Genomic DNA, 19,604 nt, shown 5'->3' on the forward strand with positions numbered 1-19,604 from the left:
ATATACTCAGCCTTTATGGGCATTTCAGATCCATCAGATCACACCACGGGGACCCTGATGCTTGGCAGCTTCCGAGGCCCACCTGGCACACGACCTGATGCCTCCTTCTCTGCTGTTTGCTGGCGGGAGCTTCCACCCGTGTATCCTGCAAGTCCTAAATCACTCAGCAGCCTAAGTATGCTAGGCATGGGTGTTAGGAGGGGAAAGTGGGTTTCTGGTCCTGTCATCATTTGTAAATTTCATGTTCATTTCTATAAGCAGAGTCATTTAATGATTACAGATATGGGAGAAATAAGGAGCACAGATTCCAAATTTCTCTATCTTTTTGGGTTCAAATCCTAACTCCTGATTTCTAATGGTGTAACTTGGGGGTGGCACAGTGAGACCAGCACTTGTCCCAGGTGTGTAAAGAGAAAATGAGCAATCACAAGCAAAGCGATCACAAGCAAAGCCTTTGCAGCAGTGCTTGGCACACAGTAAGCGTCTGATGTATGTTAGCTGCTCATACTAATTATTATCATTATTATTATTATTGTGATAATGTGGCTTCGAAAGTGGAATAAGCCACGCTAGGTTTCCCTTCCTCACAGACCCACATGTCTTCCCAGCTCCTAGCAAACATCTGTTTTGGGCACATTCTCCAGTGTCACTCCGTCTCAGATGTGAAAGCTTGTCAGTGAATTACAGCACCAACTTGCGGCCCCCAAGCCAGCAGCGATGGATGATTCTGTCCCTCAAGGGACCGGGAAATGACATTTCTCAGTAGTCAGACAGATGCTAATCAAAAATACCAGCAACATGAGTCCTGAGTGAGATTTTCAGAGTCAGAAATGTGATTTAGTGGAAGCAGCAGTGGCCCGGGAGGCGGATGCTGCCTCTGCTTCTCCCTCTGCTGTGTGGCTCTGGGCAAGTCACTTTCCCACTCTGGGCCTTGGTTTCTTTGCACTTAAAGTGGCCTCATCCAGGAAAAATCACTGACAACCTGTCTCTAAATGCACACCCCATGATTTGGCGTGGGCTGTCACATAATGCCTGCCTCTGCCTCTAAGCTGTGAGTCCCAGAGAGAGGGTTGTGATCCCCTAGATCAGGGCCCGGCACGTAATCAGTGCTCATTTTAGTATTTGGTGAATGAAGAAAAAGATTTTAGAGCAAGATAGACCTGATTTTGTATTAAGCTTGACCACTTACTAGCCCAGTGACTCTGGGCCAGTCCCAGCCTCAGACTCATCATCTATAAAATGGGGATAATAATTGAAACAACCTTACTAAGTTGCTTTGCTTGAATATGACATATACCCATGTATACATGCACACGGCCACATTCAGTCTACGGAAATCTAGAAAAATAAAAATAGCTATAACTTATTTAATACTCATGTATATGGATACATAGACACATGTGTGCACATACATATATATACACACATACACACATAGGAAAACCCTGGCCAAATGTCTAGCATACAATGGATATTAAATAAATGATGGCTATTATTTATTTCTCTGGTTCCTAGTACAAGATAACGGAATATTCCACATCCTGATGATTAAAGACTCAGTTGTAAAAGATAACTGAATATGTCCTAAAAGACTTTGAGTGGGCTTCCCTATCAGAGGGCTGGATTGCAGGCCGGGCGAGGTGGCTCAAGCCTGTAATCCTAGCACTCTGGGAGGCCGAGGCGGGCGGATTGCTCGAGGTCAGGAGTTCGAAACCAGCCTGAGTAAGAGCAAGACCCTGTCTCTACTATAAATAGAAAGAAATTAATTGGCCAACTAATATATATATATATAAAATTAGCCGGGCATGGTGGCGCATGCCTGTAGTCCCCGCTACTCGGGAGGCTGAGGCAGAAGGATTGCTTGAGCCCAGGAGTTTGAGGTTGCTGTGAGCTAGGCTGACGCCACGGCACTCACTCTAGCCTGTGCAACAAAGTGAGACTCTGTCTCAAAAAAAAAAAAAAAAAAAAAGAGGGCTGGATTGCAAAGGGTTTTTCTAAAACCGCCTTTGCTTGTCAATGACCCCACTATCCTCTTTCCTGACCTTTCTTTTTACATAACACCAGCATTTGCCTGTGGGCAATGCACAAGCCCAGATTACTATTCAGATACAGACCAGAATGAGGCTCCATGGCATAAGAGATGGCTTGGGGTGAGTGGGGTCACCGGGAGACCTGGGGCCTGATCTCCACCCTGGCCTGGCTGAAACTCACCATGTGATCTTGGGTAGGTCACCTCTCCTATCTGTGAACCTCACTCTCCTCACCTGTAAAATGTTCATTCATTGAGACCAGACATGCTAGTAGTTAAAAACTGCAGGTTTCAGGTTTAGAACTGGCTTCCAGTCTCAGCTCTGCAAAGTACCAGCTGTGAGATATGGGTAAGTCACATACCATCTCCATGAAGTGGACAGTGACATTCAGATGGCTGATCTGGAGAATTTCGTGAGACAGTGTCTCCAAAGTACCTGGCAGATTGTGCACAGCACATCAAGCTTTGTTTATATGGGACCCATCAACCAGCCCTCATATTCACTTAGTTTCAGTTCCTCGCTGTGGAGGAAGCCCGTGTTTCCTGAGTCAGATGAACATCCATCAGCCTTCCTGCCAGCTCAGCACTTGGCAGGCACCAAAATCATTCGCAGAGAAGACACGATCCCCACTGGGTGTGAGTGACAGCAGCCCACATGCAATTATTTTAATGCATGGCCCAGGATCATCTTATGCCTAGATTGGATGTGTTCTCAGGGGACAGTCTCCCCTCTTGTACCCTTCAGAAGGCACAGGAAGAAAAGTGCACATTTGCACTCATCTTTCCCTGAAATGCAGGCGTCATCAAGTGGTCTCATTCCAAGGAGCTCTACTGGCCCTCTGTGCCCCCGCCCAGATGTGCACCTGCTTCCTTGCTGATGGCTACAGCAAGACCCCGTGGTGGCAGAGGGAGGAAGGAGGGCAGAACACTGGTTGTGCAGTTGAGTTGCCCCGTCTTTAAAGAGAAAGGGAACCCGCGTTTGCGGGGCCACCCTGACATACAGGCACTGCGCTAGCTGTTTATTTAACCCTCTTCACTGCTTTGCCAGGCATACCCATCCCCATCTCGCACTTGGGCAAACGGAGTTTCCAAGAAGAAAAACGAGCTGCACAAGGACACAGCTGGGATTCAGACCTCGGCTGGCCTGAGGTCCACAGTTCCGGCTCTGGCTACCGTGCCGTTGCTGGTTACAGGAGACCAGGGGATGCGGTTTGGACGCAACAGGTTTCCTGTTACTCCCCATACCACAAGAGAGAGAATACCGCCAGGGGGTCACCAAGGCACGTCCCCAAAAGAGAGGGCAGAGGGAGCCGGGTCTTCCAGGCCTGTCTCTGGGTGGCCGGCCCTGGCCCCTGCTGCCGGCTCTCACAGACAGTCACGCCATAGGGCACGACTGAGCTGCGGACATCAGTTTCTTTCCTCAGTGACTTCATCTGTTCAGGCTGCTGTGACAAAATGCCACAAACTGGGTGACCTATATAAACAGCAGACATTCGTTTCTCACAGTTCTGGAGGCTGGGAACTCCAAGATTGGGTCACCAGCAGATTTGGTGGCTCACTTTTTGGTTCATACGTCGCACTGTGTCCTCACGTGGAGTTAGGGGCGAGGGAGCTCTCGGGGCCTCTTCCATAGGAACAGCGATCCCATTCATGGGGGTTCTGCCCTCCTGACCTAATCACCTCCCCCAGGTCCCACCTCCTAGTACCGTCGCCGTGGGGGTTAAGACTTCAACATACAAATTTGGGGGGGACATAAACATTCAGTTCATTGCATTAGATATGCCGCTCCCACCCCCACTGAGGACAGAGTGAGGCGTTCCAGGCCTTTACAGGGGAAGGTGACAGCTTTTTGTTTGCTGTGTAAGCAACGCATGAAAAGGGAAGGTTTAAAAACCCCGCTTCTCCTGTTCTCCGCGGTGTAGAGGAACGAGTGTGGGCTTTGAAATCAGACAGACTGATGTTGGAATCCTAGCTCCCATGTCTAGCAGCTGGGTGGCCTTGGGCAAGTCACTGCTTCGCTGTTCCTTCATCTTTGCATGTGCATGCCGTGTTAGGGCCGCTGTGGGGATTGGAAGAAGCCAGTGGTGCGGACCCGCTGGCGGAGTGTCTGGCCCACCAGGGGGGAGCTGCCGGCCAAGGGCACGGGAGGTGGCCACTCAGCACAGCTGCCCTTCATGTCTCGGGGTCCGTGGAGGGCCCCTGTAGACCCGGCACGGGGTTTCGCTCCACTGCGCTAAGGCTCGGCCTTGCCTGGTGTCTGCCATGGAGCATGGAGAACGTGAGCACTGACCAGGGCCAGCGTCACGGGTCTCCTTCCCGGGACCTGTTCTCGATGCTGTGTGATATTCCTGTCCCCTCGGGTCTCTGCCTCCACCCCCTCGTTCAGGGTCCAGCTCGTGTCCCTTAGCTGTGAGAGCCCGCCTGACTGCTCCATCCGTCCGTCTTCTCCTCCTTGGTCCTTGGTAAACATCTGTGACACTCCCCGCCTGTGCAGGGCCCCGTGTGCTCATCTCAGAGACAGTGGGCGTGCAGTGAGTGGCTGGGGAGGTGGACTCTGGAGCCGGGGTACCAGGGTTCCAAGTTTAATTCCGTGTGACAGCAGGCAAATGACATAGTCTTTCTGTGCCTCCATTTTCCCCATCTGTACAGTGGGGTCTGTAATAGTTGCCATCCTCATAGTTATGAGCATTAAATGAGTTAATATAAATGATTTATTGCTAATATTTATATAATAATAAATAATTATTAATACTCATAATAAATGCCACTAAATATTAATAATAAATTAAGATGCTCTCTTAGAATAGATTTTAGCACATATTAAATCTTCTACTTAATTTTTGAATATTTGCTTGCTTTTCCCAGGTTTTTAGGTATTTTTGTGCCTATCTTGTCTCTCCAACCCAATCAGAAACTGTCCCAAGGCCGCCTCTCTCAGCTGGAAGTCACGGCTGGCTCTGGCTGACCTCCCGGCTCCAGTTTTGCCCCTTGTTCCCTGCCTCACCCATCTTCTCTGTTATGCCCAGAGTGATCTTCCTGACACCTGGAGTTGGTCATTTACATTCTCCGTAAAAATCTCCGGTGGCCACAGCCTCGCTGATCTGGGGCCTCACACCGCCACCACGCCAGCCACACGTCCCCTGCCCCTTGAGCTCCAGCTGTCGCCACACCCACAACCCCACAGGTCCCCCCTCCGCCCCAGGCTCTGTCCCCTCGGTCCCCAGACTCCTGCCTGTCCTTCAAGCCTTGGCAAGAGTGTCTTTGACACCTCTGAGGATTGTAGAGCTGTTTCTTTTTGATCCCTTTATGACATTCTCATTGCCTGTTGGCGGCTACTTCTCCCCAGCAAACCACCACGAGAGCCCGAGCGGGTGCCGTGGGCCGGCCCATCTCCCCACCCTATGTACTTGTAAAAAGAAAACCCAGCCTCACCCACCTGCAAAGAGCTGGCCCCACAGGCCATCCATTAAGAAAATTTCTTGCCAGCCTCCCATGAGCAGGGACATGCAAATCGTGCCTATATCTAGCACCCCAAACTAAAGCTTATCTAACTCCACACTCATAACGAATTGTAAGTTTATCTTACAGTAACAGGCCTGGATGCAAGACTGAATCAGGCCTTCTTCCACCTACCCAGGGACAGCTACATAACTGATGCTCCCTTCCCTTATTTTATGTAAAATGTAGATTTCTTGGGCTTCACAAGAATGTAGCCACTACGTGCTCAGTGCCCCAACCCCGCCTCTTTCCTTCTCTCTGAATGCATTTAAAATACTGAATGTTCCTGCCTCCCCTTTGGAAAAAAACAGCTCACAGCTCTTACACAGTTCGGTTGGTGTTTATCCCTGGGCGCGTCCTCAAAATCTCGGCTGAATAAACCTGCACCGACTGTGATTTTTGCCTCCGTCATTCATTTGGGTTGAGACGCTGCGGCACTAGCCAGTCAGCCAGCACGTGTTGGGCACTGACCCTGTGCTAGGCTCCATCGCATGCTTTACTGCATTAACCCGCTTATTTTCCACAGCAGCTCTTGTGAGACTGTGTATCGCTCAGGGGCCTGGCTGGAGCCAGCAACCATCCCGATTCTTGGAAAATAGAATTTAATCTTTAAAATGGTAACTAGGCATAAAGTGTTCACTCGGTACCTAAAGAAAAGAAAAAAAAAAAGAAATTACAGGCAATGTTTACTACCCCTAGAGCTGAAGGAAAAGAGGGAAGAGGTGGGAATTGTTAAAACGTGGGGTCACCAGCCGGTTCCAGGGGCGGCGGCAGTGGGCAGAGAACGGAGGGCGAGGAAGCGTGTTCTGATGTTGCAGAAACTGCAAAATGGCTTTAGCCGCTGCTGACGGCGGTGCCCCTGCCAGGGCGAGGAAAGGAGACCAGAGTGATGCCTACAGGTGCAGGAAGCAGCAGAGAGGGGCAAGTGTCCCTGCCCGCCCCCTGCTGGAAGGGCAGAACAGGCAGCACCTGGCCAAGCAGAAACCGGGTTTGCAGAGTCCCGGCCTCATGCATCACGAAGCCAACTGGGCCGAGAGACGATAATTTAATAACTGGCACAGGCAGGAGCTGTTTCGACTCCCAATTTACAGATGGGGAAACTGAGGCACAGAGGGATTTGAGTGAGTTTCCCAAGATTAAATGACCACCTAGAGCAGAGTCAGGATTTGGTCCCAAGAGCATCCTAGCATCCTTGGGGACCTTACCAGTACCCACTCCACCTTGAATGTCAGACGAACGCGTGGCTGAGCAGACCACAAAGCGCGCCAAGGCGTGGCTTCCCGCCTGGGCGAGGTCCCTCCCACCTGACTGCCTCCTTCTCCCCCTGCCAGGTCATCCACTGGAACTCCCCCAAGAAGCTTCGGGTGAAGAATAAGCACGTGGAGTTTTTTCGCAACCTGTACCTGACCTTCCTGGAGTATGACGGGAACCTACTGAGGCGGGAGCTGTTCGGCTGCCCCAGCGAGGCCGACGTCAACAGTGAGAACGTGAGTGGCTCGCGGGCTGGGCAGGGAAGGGCGGCTTCTCTGCTGGTCTCCGGAGGGCCTCCCGCATGCCGGGCTGCGCGTCAGGCTGGGGGCAGGACGTCGGTGCACGCAGCGCCATGCCTGCCCCGGGTCCGCTGCCTGGGGAGGGAGGCAGGCGCTAGGGTGGGTCTCATCCCTGGGGACCGCGGTCGCTGCAGATGGGTTGCAGCCGGCCCAGGCCCAGTGGAGTCAGAAGTGAGTTTCTAAGCAGAGCAAACAGACAGAGCAGAAAGCACCAGTGAAACAGCAGACGAGGTGTCTATCACAGCCAGGAAACTGCAGAGCCTTTGTGGATATGGTGCACACATGGGAGTCCCCGGTGTTGGTGTAGTCAGCCTGTGGGGTGGCCGAAAAGGAGATTTGCACAAGTAACCGACTCCTTCAGGGGTCAGACGGGTGAAGGCAGCGTTAGAAGTAGTCACAGCCATAGCTACCATCTACTGTATTTTCCTGTCTCTTTGCCATTTATAATTCTTTCATAGGTTGTATCTCAGTTGATGTTCAGAGAAACCCTCTTTTAGAGTTGAAGAAAATTAAGGCACAGAGAGGTAGGCAGTTTGCCTATGGTCACACAGCAAACAAGGAGCAAAGTTGAAACTGATTGTATTTGAAGGATATGGGGAAGGAGCACTTCAGCAGAAAAAGCAGGGCATTTGGTGTCAGACTGAGTTGGGTTTGGCTTTTTAATTTTTATTTATTTATTTAGTCATACACTGAGATATTTATATTCTTTTAGAAACAGGGTCTCACTTTGTTGCCCAGGCTGGAGTACAGTGGTGCTGTCATAGCTCACTTCAGCCTCAAACTCCTGGGCTCAAGCGATCTTCTTGCTTTGGCCCCCCAGGTAGCTGGGATTACAGGTGTGCACCACTGTACTTGGCTGATTAGTTTTTTTAAGAGATGGGGTCTCTCTATATTTCCCAGGCTGGTCTCAAATTTTTGGCCTCAAGCGATTCTCCTGCCTCAGCCTCCCAAAGTGCTGGGATTACATGAGTAAGCCACTGTGACCAGCAAGGTTTGGCTTTAATTCCTTCCAGTTACTACCTGTGTGACCTCAGACAAGTAACTCAGCCTCTCTGTGCTTCAGTTTCATCCCCTGTGAAATGGGGCAGAAAACCTTCCATAGGGACGCTTTGAGAGTAGGTGACGAATTACGGGCAAAGCACCTGGCTGTGCCAGCCACGTGTTAGATGCTCAATAAATATTTGCTCCCTGCTCTTTCCTTGACCCTTAGTATTAGACACAGAAGTAATTACTTCATTCATTCCATCAACAAACGTTTACCGAGGGCCTTCTACTTATTATGAGGCACTGAGTATTCACAGCTGAAAAAGGACAATGGCCCCTGCTCTCATGGAACTTACATTCTGGTGGACAAGACACAAATAATAACTAAACAAAATCTCAGAAAAAATTACCGTGTTTCCCCGAAAATAAGACCTACCCATAAAATAAGCCCTAGCAGGATTTCTAAGCATTTGCGTAATATAAGCCCCACCCTGAAAATAAGACCTAGTGCTGGGCGTGGCTACGCAGCGAGCGTGCACAACCCATGCATTTCGTCGCGGAGCAGTAAAGAAGACGAGCAGCCCTTCTCATCTGCCCCATTGTGACAGCTACTATCCCAGAGGTGACTCGAAAGGTGCGGGCAGCCCCACCAACAAGGTCGGCTCCCCTGTCAGGTCCCGGCCACCCTGTGCGTGCTGCAAGCTGAGGCTTTGAGGGGAAAGTGTCCTCAGTGAAGTGAGGAGCGGGACGCTCCGCTTTAGGTATGTGTGTCCCCAGGGGGAAGAAGGAAAGCGGTGGCTGCCATTTTACTCAGCACTGTGGGCCTCTCTCAGCCCCACAAACACCAGGGGCTAGGGGAAAAGCTTGAGCGATCAATCTCCTACTGAGCCCAGAGAGATCATTTCTGCTCCACTGTGCAGACTGGACCCAGTGCTCACTGGATCTCTGATATATAGGCCAGCGCTGCTCATTTAATGGGAGCTCTGTTGCTCGACTTGAGAGATTGGGGCCGATGGTTCTAAAGGAAATAGAGTCACAAGACATTCAGGATGGAATTCGGGGTTTGGAGAGTTATGATGATGTTCCAGAAGACGACGACTTAACTATATTTCAATAGATGTAGATTGTTGTGCCGTACTTAAAAAAAAAAAAAAAAAAATCCCCCGAAAATAATCCCTAGGGTGTCTTCTTGAGCAAAAATAAATCGAAGACCCTGTCTTATTTTCGGGGAAACACGGTATCAACCAGTGGCAAATGCCACATAGCAATGTCGTAAGGCAGCGCCATCGGTTTGGGGGTCAGGGAGGGCTCCCACGAGGAGGCGATTTGCATCCGAAGCATAAATGACGAGAAGGAGCCAGCCATGGGAGAGCAAGGGCCGCGCAGGCCAGGTGGGGGAGGTGGCCGGGGCAAGGCCCTGGGGCAGGCTGGGTTCCTGGTGAGGAACGAGGACGGCCGTGTGCCCAGGGCCTTGTGGGGACGGAGGCAGGAGCCAGGTTGGTAGGGGGTTGTACGTAAGCAGGGTTGCAGAGTGAGAATCTCGGTTTATTGCTATTGTTGTTGTTTTATAGTTACTTTGGATGTCGTGAGAATTCCTTTAGTCTCCCGTGGCAGGACAGGCCACCTGTGGAAGGCCAGAGGCAGGCACGCACCTGGCCTTTCACCAGATCTGTTCACTCGATCCCCAAGTCACAGTGGGGTGGCGGTCAGCCCCAGCCCCACGTACCCCTAACCAGGAAGGTGTCCCTTCCCGGTGTCCCCCTCGCTCCACGACAGGCAACACAGGAAAGAAAAACATGAAGCGCGTAGACATTTTCAGATTCGGAAAGCAATTGGAGATTCCCACAAACACTGTGTTCTTTTGGCTTTTCCTTCGGTTCCCTTTGCTCGCATCAGGATTTGATGTCACCATCAATATTTGAGTTGCCCCTTTGGTGCTTGTTTTCCCAAATATTAAAGGAAAACTGTTCTCTGGCGTCTTTTTTCCCTCTCCATGGCGGGGGCTCACAGGAGAAGCCCTGCAGGACGGAGCCGTCCGTTAATCGTCCGCCTGGGCGAGCCCGGTGGCGAGCTGCTAGTGTCGCAGGAGCGGGACTCCCGTTGCAGGTGACTCACCGGCTTCTCCTGCCATCTCCTTCCCCTGGGGGCTTATCGGGGTGAAGAAGCGTCCTTGGTCTTTCTTGGAATCCCTGCTCGATCCGAGTGCGTGAATGCAGGCCATCCGCTGGGCACTGCACCAGGGCCCGGGACTGAAGTGAGAGACTGAGCCAGTCCTGGGTGTGAGTTGTCTGCGGCTTAACGACTCTTTAGAATGCCGGGAGGCAGGTCCGTCGGTCTGGTCCCGAGAGGGCCGGGAATGAGAGAGTGGCCTCCTCTAAGCCCGCCCCTGCCTGTCATGCCAGCCTCTCCCCCTGACCACTGTCTGCGAGCTACACACACCTCCTTTTTGTTCTTCCTGCATTCCAGGTTCACCGCAGGGCCTTCATGCCTGCCGTCCCCACTGCCTGCAACATCCTCTCCCTCGCTGGTTAAATGTCTTGGATGTAGCATCATCAGAAATTGTCCCTTCCTCCCTCCATCCTCCAGAGTAACCCCTTAAGTCACTTTCTGTGGCACGCCCCGTTTTCTTTTCATCAGGGCATATACTAACTACTGTCTGCAGGTACCTGGCTCCTGTATTAACACTTGTTTCCTAAATATAGTACCAAAATGCAAGAAGACTCTTAGATGAGAAATGTTGTGCTATTCTCCTCTGGGCTTCCCTCCCCTAGAATAGAACCAGGCACTTAACAATCATGTATTTAATGAATGCACTGAGCAAACGTCAGAGCACAAAATGAAGTACCAGGTACAGGGAAGAGCAGATGAGGGAGTGGGTTGTCAATGCTGGTGCTTGGGGTAGGAGAGCATAGGCATGTTGGGAGGCGACAAGGGGCAAAGCTGGCCTGGAGGGGCCGTGCTGCACTTGGGAACGCTTTCTGCTGTTGACAGGGAGGAGCCACCCGCAGGTGTTAGTCATGGTCAGATTTCCATTTCAGAAAAATCGCTCAGCGTAGAGCATAGAGTGAAAGGGACGGGACCAGCGGCAGGGCCACCACATAGAAGCTGTTGCCATGTCCCAGGCAAGAAGGTGAAGGATGAAGGATGGGCTCTGACCTGGGGCAGCAGCAGCGGGAATGGAGGGAGCAGGTGGACTGTTTTGTGGGTGCTAAGAACAGGGGAGCCAGTGCGGCCCGTGCTCGTAGCTCAAGACAGCGGTTCCCGTGCCCTGCTCCGGCCCGGCTCCTCCTCCGCCAGCAGAGGCAGGGACGGGGCGCAGGGAGGGTCTGCACACACCGCGCCCCTGAACCGCGGCTCCGCGGGGAGCTCCACCACCTGGCCCGCGCAGTGTGCAAACACAGCCGGAGGGAAAGGGTACGATCTTGGATCCAGCCCAAACCGGATGCTCCCAGCTCTGCGGAAAGAGGTCATTAGAGCTGTAATAAGTGCACAGATGGTGGTGAATCTGGAAGAAACAAAATCAGGAACCTTTTCTTTGGACGTCAGATCCCAGATGGTAGCAGGCTCCAGTGGCAGCGTCTAAGCCGCAAGACTCATTCTTCCACCCGGTAGATATTTATTCAGATTGTCACCAGCCACAGGGCTAGTGATCTGGCTGGCAGCGCTACAAGTGGAACCTGGCTCTCCAGTGTTTGTCTAGGGAGGGTGGCAGACAAGCAGGGGGTTGGCATACAGTGCAATTAAGTCCCAGCACGGTGGTAGTGCTTTGAGAGCACACAGGAGGGGCATTTCACAGGGCTAGGGAGAGAAGGTGCATCAGGGAAGACTTCCTGGAGGAGGTGAGATTTGAAGGATGAATGAGGAGGAGTGAGGGGAACAGCATGAGCAGTAGAGACCAGGAGTGAACACACCCATGACATGCTCAAGGAACTGCTAGGGCTTTGGATGAAGGCAATGTCAGAACTATAAAAAAATGGCACAAGTTACTTTTTGCATTATTTTTTATTTTTTCACTAGGGAAGTGATGATGATGATGATAATGATGCTGATGGTGTGAGCTCTCTAGGAATCCGGATCACTCATTTTAAAAGACACATGAGCACAGAGAAGTCACGTGAATGCTCTGAGCCTCAGGCTTACCGTCTGGTAAATGGGGACAGGGACGCCATCGTCATAGTGTTTCATGGACAGTTTGTATTAAGTCACCAAAACAGAAGGACTGGGCACCAGGAACACAGTGCACCATGGGTGCGTTTTTCCACAAACCACAATGCCCGACCAGTCCAATCCTAATCCCTTGTTCCATGAACAGGATTTGAGTTTTATTAGCAATTCTGCTAGGAAGGCCTGGCAGAGAGAGGAACCTACAGAGTTGCTTAGAAACCTGTCTGGAAAGCATGTGAGGAGCTGTCGTATTTTCTCGGGGTCTAACAATCTGGGTATTCCCACCAGTTGGGAAATCCAGCGTAGAAAGGAGAGGCTGTTTGGTTTGCTTTGCTGCCAAAAAGTAAAAGTCAATGCAGGGATTCAGCTCTTCAGCAAGGAGCTAAGATGTGAGGGGCAGCACCTCCTTTCAGAGCCTCTGTTTGGGGACTCGCTGTAAGACAAGACACTTGGTTTGAAAGAAACCAGGCTGCCCCAGTGGTGGAGAATGGCAGCAGCTTATTGGACACAGCCACTTCTCCCAGTTTGTCTGGGCATCTCTCCCTGGAACCAGTAAGTTATTTATGTCACGTGTAATACACGTGCAGCATGCACTGGTTATTGGTAGTTGACTGACGTAGGGATGGAGGTTAGAGTTCTCTGCACCGGCATCGCTTCCCTTCCCCCAGCAGCCCAGCCCCGCAAGACTATCCCAGAGACCCTGGGACTGCACAGAACACGGCTGGGCAATCACCGACACTCTCCACACCCTTGTCTGTTCAAAACTCCTTCTGCAGTATCCCTAATAGGCTTACATCTGGCTTCAGCTGGAATCCTCCCTGAGACAGGGAGCTCACCACCCCCAAGGCAGCTTACTTCACTGTTGGAAAGCTCCAGATGCTAAGCTGTTCACTTCATGTTGCGCTGAAATCTTTCCCTTTATAAAGAACCCATTAATCTGAGTCCCTGTCCTCTGCAATGTTCAGTAAAAAATAAGGACACACCCCCAGCCCACACCGACACCTGGGCAGATAGTACAGAATGTTTCCATGCAGTTTGCTGTTGAGAAACGTGCAGCTCTCCCTCCCTGAGCATTGTGTTTGCAGAGTGACGCTTTATCTGCAAGGCGGCCTTCCTGCACCTAAGGGAATTTCCAGATGAAGGAAGCTCATCGTTTCAAATGCAAGACCGTTAAAATAGGTTGGTTTTAACCAATTTGGATGGGAACTTTGCTAAAGTACATGCCCTTCCTTTAGTAACCAAACACTGAACCGAGTGTACCATTAAACTCAGTTTACAGTTTTTGGTGGAGGTTGCATGAAGCGGGCTGGAGGGGACGAGGTTGGCCAGGGGAGGGAAGATGCGGTTCGTCCTGGCAGGAAAGGGCCTCAGACTGTTCACGGCTTATTCCGCAGATTCCTTTTTGACCGCTGTCACTTTCAGCTTCTCAGCTTATGAATGACCCTGTCTGGGCTCACCTCGAGTTCCTCCTTCCAAAGGCAGCCAAAAAACAAAACAAACAAAAAACCCACAAAAGTATTTAATTGAGAAAGACCAGTGAATAAAGAATGATCTGTTGGTATATTAAAGCTAAATGTGATGAAACATAGCAAATATCCAAAAAGTACAGATGGAAGGACTGGACATCAGTTGAGGTTTTTAGTTTGTATGGAAGGTAAGTCAGCAGTCAGTGTCTGCGGATTTAGAGCTTCCTTACACTGTGCCCATGACAGACGTCACTGACTGATGACCACCTTCCATCCCCCTGGGCCCAGCCCAGGTGTCCTCCCTAGGACACCAGCAATCCAGGTGGTCAGTGTCTCCCAGCCCAGGTGTCCTCCCCAGGACACCAGCAATCTAGGTGGTCAGTGTCTCCCAGCCCAGGTGTCCTCCCCAGGACACCAGCAATCCAGGTGGTCAGTGTCTCCCAGCCCAGGTGTCCTCCCCAGGACACCAGCAATCCAGGTGGTCAGTGTCTCCCAGCCCAGGTGTCCTCCCCAGGACACCAGCAATCTAGGTGGTCAGTGACTCCCAGCCCAGGTGTCCTCCCCAGGACACCAGCAATCCAGGTGGTCAGTGTCTCCCAGCCCGGTGTCCTCCCCAGGACACCAGCAATCCAGGTGGTCAGTGTCTCCCAGCCCGGGTGTCCTCCCCAGGACACCAGCAATCCAGGTGGTCAATGTCTCCCAGCCCGGGTGTCCTCCCCAGGACACCAGCAATCCAGGTGGTCAGTGTCTCCCAGCCCAGGGACCAGAGCCAGCTGAGCATCCCCGTGCCAGGTATCGATCACTCCGGTCTCTCTGCATGAGCGCAGCTCTTTGTGCTGTTCCTAGACCTGTCTCTGCTTTCTAGGCTCTTCTAGCCTTTGGGAATTGGAGATTCTCAGCAGGGAAAAAAAAGGGGGGGGGCAACTTCAGTCTTCACCACAAAGGGAGGGAGGCCTCAGGAGTCATAGTTCACAGATACGGAAACCCAGGCTACAAAGAGATGAGCCACTTGCTCAAAGTCACACAGCTCCTAAGTGCAGGGTCCAAGAATACAAACCAGGTCTACCTAACTCTCAAGAGCGACCAGACCAGGGCGCGATTCCCAAGTGGATGTAGCTATGTATGTAGAAGTAACTTAATAAACAATCACAAGGTAGTCAGTGATTCTCCTAGTTGTTTCACTTCTATAATTGCCTTACTCTTTCACTAGCCCTTCAAGCTGGTTATTATTATCTCCACTTTAGAGAGGAGGAAAGGGAGGCTCAGAGAGTTGAAGTCACAGCACAAGTTGATGGCATTGCTAGAACTGGCATCAAACCCTGATTCATAGTTGAGTGGCCTTTCTACAACTATTTAAATCACTCCCCCATCCAAAATTGCAATACCTTCCCCCTACCCCAGCCCTCCCTGTCTCCCAGGGCTCCTTTTTTTATTTTGCTGCATAGCACTTGTCACCACTATATTCATGACTTATTTATTTTGTTGATTATGTCTCTTTCCACTAGAATGTAAGCTCTATGACTGCAGGGATTTTTATCTGTTTTATTCATCACTATATCTTGATGCCTGTTAAAGGCTGCCTAGCACCTAGGATGTACTGAATACATTTTGTTGAACAAAAGAACTGTAACAAGTCCTTTTCTTGAAGGTTTTTGTGGTGCACTAGAAAGATTCCTGTACTTGGAATCAGAAAATGTGGCCCTAGACTAGATCTATAACTTTGGGCATAACTCTAGCCTTCCATCAGCCTCAGTTTTCACACCTGTAAAATGGTCAGTAAATACACCCAGCCCGGGCTATTTTAGGAGAGATGAAGAGGTTAAGGTATTCAGAGTGCCTTACAACTTCGGCAGTTACTGCTAAGAGTATGGTCCGAAAAGCTTGTCTTAGGCACCCTCCCTTCCAACCACGCTGAGATCGCTGCCTCGCCTCCAAAGTGAAGACACTTCCATGTTCAAGTCCCTCATGCCACGGAGGTGACGGGCTGCCTGCAGGGCCGTGTTCCCTGGTACTGAGCGCACTAAGAGGAAAAGACAACAGCATCACCGTGGCTCAATTAGAAGTTAAAAATAAGACACATATAAACAGATTCTATAAACACTTTATGCCATCACCCTGCACGGCAATGCCAGGGAACAGATGGCTCGGTGGAAACAGCTGTGCCTCCAGAAACCCCCAGAGAAAACCCAGAATGCTTTACTGCTGTCACATGTGAGCTGCATGCCACCAACTCTTTAATCACGCGGCGGGCGGCAGAGCCCAGGGTGGACGGCGCCCAGAGCCTGAGACGGGCTGTCCGAGGCCGGTCCCCAGCGCCCCTGCGTGGGCGTGTCAAGCTCCAGGGACTTTAGGACCACCCTGTTTGCTGGGAGGCGGGGGGAGGGAAGGAAGGGAAGCCACAGGGTCCAGAGGCTCAGGGGGTAGAAGTCTGGGCCAGGGGTGTGCCCTTGTGGCCTGGCCGCTTTGGTGCTGTCCAGCTCCAGCTCGCACGGAGCCCCGTTCTGCTCTCTGGGCTCCGGCTGTCATCTCTCCACACATGCCAGGGGCTCTGCCCTCCTGGGGCTTTACACCTGCCTCCCTTTTCTCACCTTTGGGCTGCATCTCCGATTTGTGACCTCCCATTCTTGTGCAGTAGTAATAAGGCAGCCTCATGTGAAATCGTAGGGCCACCAGCTGTGAAATTTTAGGCCATCTACTTAAACTCCCTGAGCCTCAGTTTTCTCATCTATTAAATGGGAGTCATAATTATTCCCACCTGATAGACTTAAGAGACCTAAAAACGGTAAGACAAGCTGGGAGCTTAGAACCATGTGGCATATGGCACTGTGATTACGGACTATGCTCTCCTTCCAGATCATATAGCAACAATTTAATTGCAGAAACCGAGGCTCATTCCCCATTCCTAGCACAGGACTTGGCATAAAATAAGAGCCCATCAGTTGTGTGTGATGTGTAAATTCATACTGGTACCCGGGAGGGAGGAGACCAGGCCTTTTATTTCTTTATCTCCTCCAGGTCCAGGTCAGGGTTGGCAGACACTCTCTGAACCCTCACTGAACAGACCTGAATGCCGCCTCTGCACTCACCCCCTGCAAAAAAAGAAAGTGGCTCCCGGTTTGGTTTCCTTAGTAGAAAATGCTCTGGGTTCCTGGAACTTGTTGATTAATGCACACAGCAGGCGACCAGTGAGCTAGTGATCTTTCTCTACCTGTCCGTGTGGTTTAATAAAACTTAACTGCTTCGTGGAAGCCACAGGGAAGAGCCCTGGATTAGGTTTCAGGAGATGAGAGTTAGAGCCCCAGCTTCCCTGAGCAAATCCCTGGTGCCCTAATTTCTTCATCTGTCAACTGAAGGCCACGAGGGCAGCCCTGCCTGTTTCATACAGATATTGGGGAGGAAAAAAGGAAAGAGTGGATACTATAAAGAGAAAGTAAGTTGAAAGCATCATATAAGGCAACATGCTTGAGTGTTCATCTACCCACCTGGCTTTCCAGGCATTGCTCCAAGACATCAGAAAAAGGGGGTGTCACAAGAAGAAAGAAATAGGCGGCCTCTGAGACTCCTCATTTGGTCCCCTGTGCTGTGTCCTCATCACTTACTAGCTGGAAAAGTTCAAGTGTGCCTGTTCGTTCAGGTAGCACAGGCAGCCTTAATGTGGCTCCACGATCTGGAAGTTTATTACTCGCGTAAAACCCAAATGATTGCTCTGATTGGTGGATGGCTTTTCTCCAGGGTCAGGGACCCAGACCCCTTTCATCTCGTGCCCTGCCTTTAGGAGCTCTGGACTCTTACTGGATTCTATTGCTCTAGCTTTCTGTCCAGAAAAGAAAGTAAATGAGACTTGTGCCCGAGTGAGACTTCTAAGTGGTGCCTCTACTAGCACGAGCCTGTCCACATTTTACTGACCATAGAGGGTTACCCTTCACTGCAGGGAGGTTGGAAATACAACCCAGCTCTGTGCCCGGGAAGAGAGGAGAACGTGGATGTTGGTGAGCACAGGTTGCCTCTGCCGTCATGGGAAGTGCCTGCATGGAGTCTCTGTAGTCCCAGAACCAGCCAGCCTCAGAACTAGAACGAAGCCCAGAGGCTGGTTAACTAGGCATAGTGCTGACTTGGTTACATGCAAGAACTCAGGAAATCTACTTGGGTTTGAATCTCAGCTGCTCTGTTCTCTCATTGTGTCACCTTGAGCAGTGACTTACCCTTTCAGCCGATGAATATCTTCATCTGCAAAACAGGGCTGACAGTGGTCCTTAACCCATAGCCTTAGTGTGAGTATTAAATGAGGAGGAGCCTGCAGAGCTCTCCCCACATTTTTTTGTTACTTGGCTCAGTGAGTGCATGATCCTTGGGAGTTCTTTTATGAAGTCCAGACTTGTTCTTAATATCCAGAGGCATGACTTGCCCAAGGTCACATAGAAAATGAGTGTCAGAGAGATCCGGTCTCCGTTTCCAGTTATGCCCATAATCTCACTCTGTAGTTTTACCGAACTGTGAACAGAAGTCCTTCAGACCAGGGCCTGGGAATACCCTTCCACCCCCTGTGAATCCTCAGGCATGATGGATCATCATTTCCGGCAACTCAGAGGTCAGTCTAGGCCACTGTCTTTCAGGATGGGAAAAAATAAATGCAAACTGCTTTTAAAGGGCCATTTTCCCTTGAGTCCAAATCTCCGTGGGCCTCAACTGGCTGCCCCAAGCAGCAATTTAGCAAATGTGGTTATCTCAGGGGAAATCTGCCTTTTGTTTCTGTGACTTGCTTGTGAGGACCCCCTGCTCCCCGTGGCGGAAGCCGGAGCACGGGGTGCAGTAGCGTCGAGAGCCCGTGGACGCCAGCGCTCCCTTCTGCTCCCTGTCTCCCCAGAGAAATCACCCAGACCCTGGGTGACAAGGAGACAGATTTGACGCAGCTAGAGTCTTCCGCTGAGATAACATCAGCCAGGCAGTCAGCAATAAGCAGGCCTATATTAAAATTTGAGAAGGTACACGATGTAATCATAATCACATTGCTTTTGTGTAGCGCTTTACAGTTTGCAAAGCACTCGTACATGCACTAGCTCATGGGAGAAAATTGCAGGGAATTAGTTAACTATGGAAAAGCATAAAGAAACCAGTAAAATTCATCTGTGAATCCACCACTCCGAGAAAATCTTTGTTAACATTGTAACGTGTTCCCATCACCCTATTTTCCAGTGGGGTTTTTTTGCCTATCTTTTTGCTTTATTGTGACCATGCTGCATATATATTTTTATGGCCTGTTTTGTTCATGGAACATTGTGCCTTCTACCATCTCATTTGATCCTCACATCCATCTGCTAGGAAGAAGTAATTGTGTGGTGAAGTGTCCCTGGTTTGAGGTCCTAAGACTAGATTCTCATCCTTCGCAGACTCTTCTTGCCAGTTGAAGCATACCACTGAAACCTGAGCCTCAGTTTCCTCCTTTGTAAAACAGAGGTGTGTGCTGAAGGACTAGGTTAATGCCACAATGCTCCTGAAAACATTTAGCCCCGCACCAGTCACATCCTAGGTGCCCGGTTCACATTAGCTAAATAAAGGTGCAAACCACCGTGTTGATGAGAAATGTAACATTAGAGTTCAAGGGTGGCATCTGGTGGGCTCAGAGTCCTGCCTATGGACAGGTGCTTTCTATAACTCCCACTGCGGTTGGCAGACAACAATAAACAATATTCCTTAGACCGACCTTTAAGCAGCCCTGTGATGGCCATTGGTGAGCATAGGATGTAGAGGCCACTGGATCCCATGACTGCTGCCATGAAGTTCAGAGCTGGAGGCTGCTCATTCCTCAGTACTGCTGGCCGACCCTCCCTACTAGGGCAGGTTGTCCTTTGGTAGTTCTGGGAGCACTCCCATTGGCCACTGCCCCCTCTCCTAAAATACAGTGGCTGAGCACAG

The 19,604-nt window shown here is 50.7% G+C and overlaps 1 protein-coding gene across 5 annotated transcripts in view; it reads left to right on the forward strand.

The window, feature by feature from the left end:
* The window catches only part of LARGE1 (LARGE xylosyl- and glucuronyltransferase 1), a 509,251-nt gene that overhangs the window by 449,546 nt on the left and 40,101 nt on the right, over positions 1-19,604 (forward strand). For all 5 annotated transcript variants that reach the window (XM_012752220.3, XM_012752215.3, XM_012752217.3 and 2 more), the window contains one exon: positions 6,859-7,014. In XM_012752220.3, the coding sequence (XP_012607674.1) occupies positions 6,859-7,014 (156 nt within the window). The remainder of the gene's footprint in view (positions 1-6,858; positions 7,015-19,604) is intronic.

Source organism: Microcebus murinus, chromosome 10 (genome assembly GCF_040939455.1).
Source record: "Microcebus murinus isolate Inina chromosome 10, M.murinus_Inina_mat1.0, whole genome shotgun sequence".
NCBI classification, from domain to species: Eukaryota; Metazoa; Chordata; class Mammalia; order Primates; family Cheirogaleidae; genus Microcebus; species Microcebus murinus.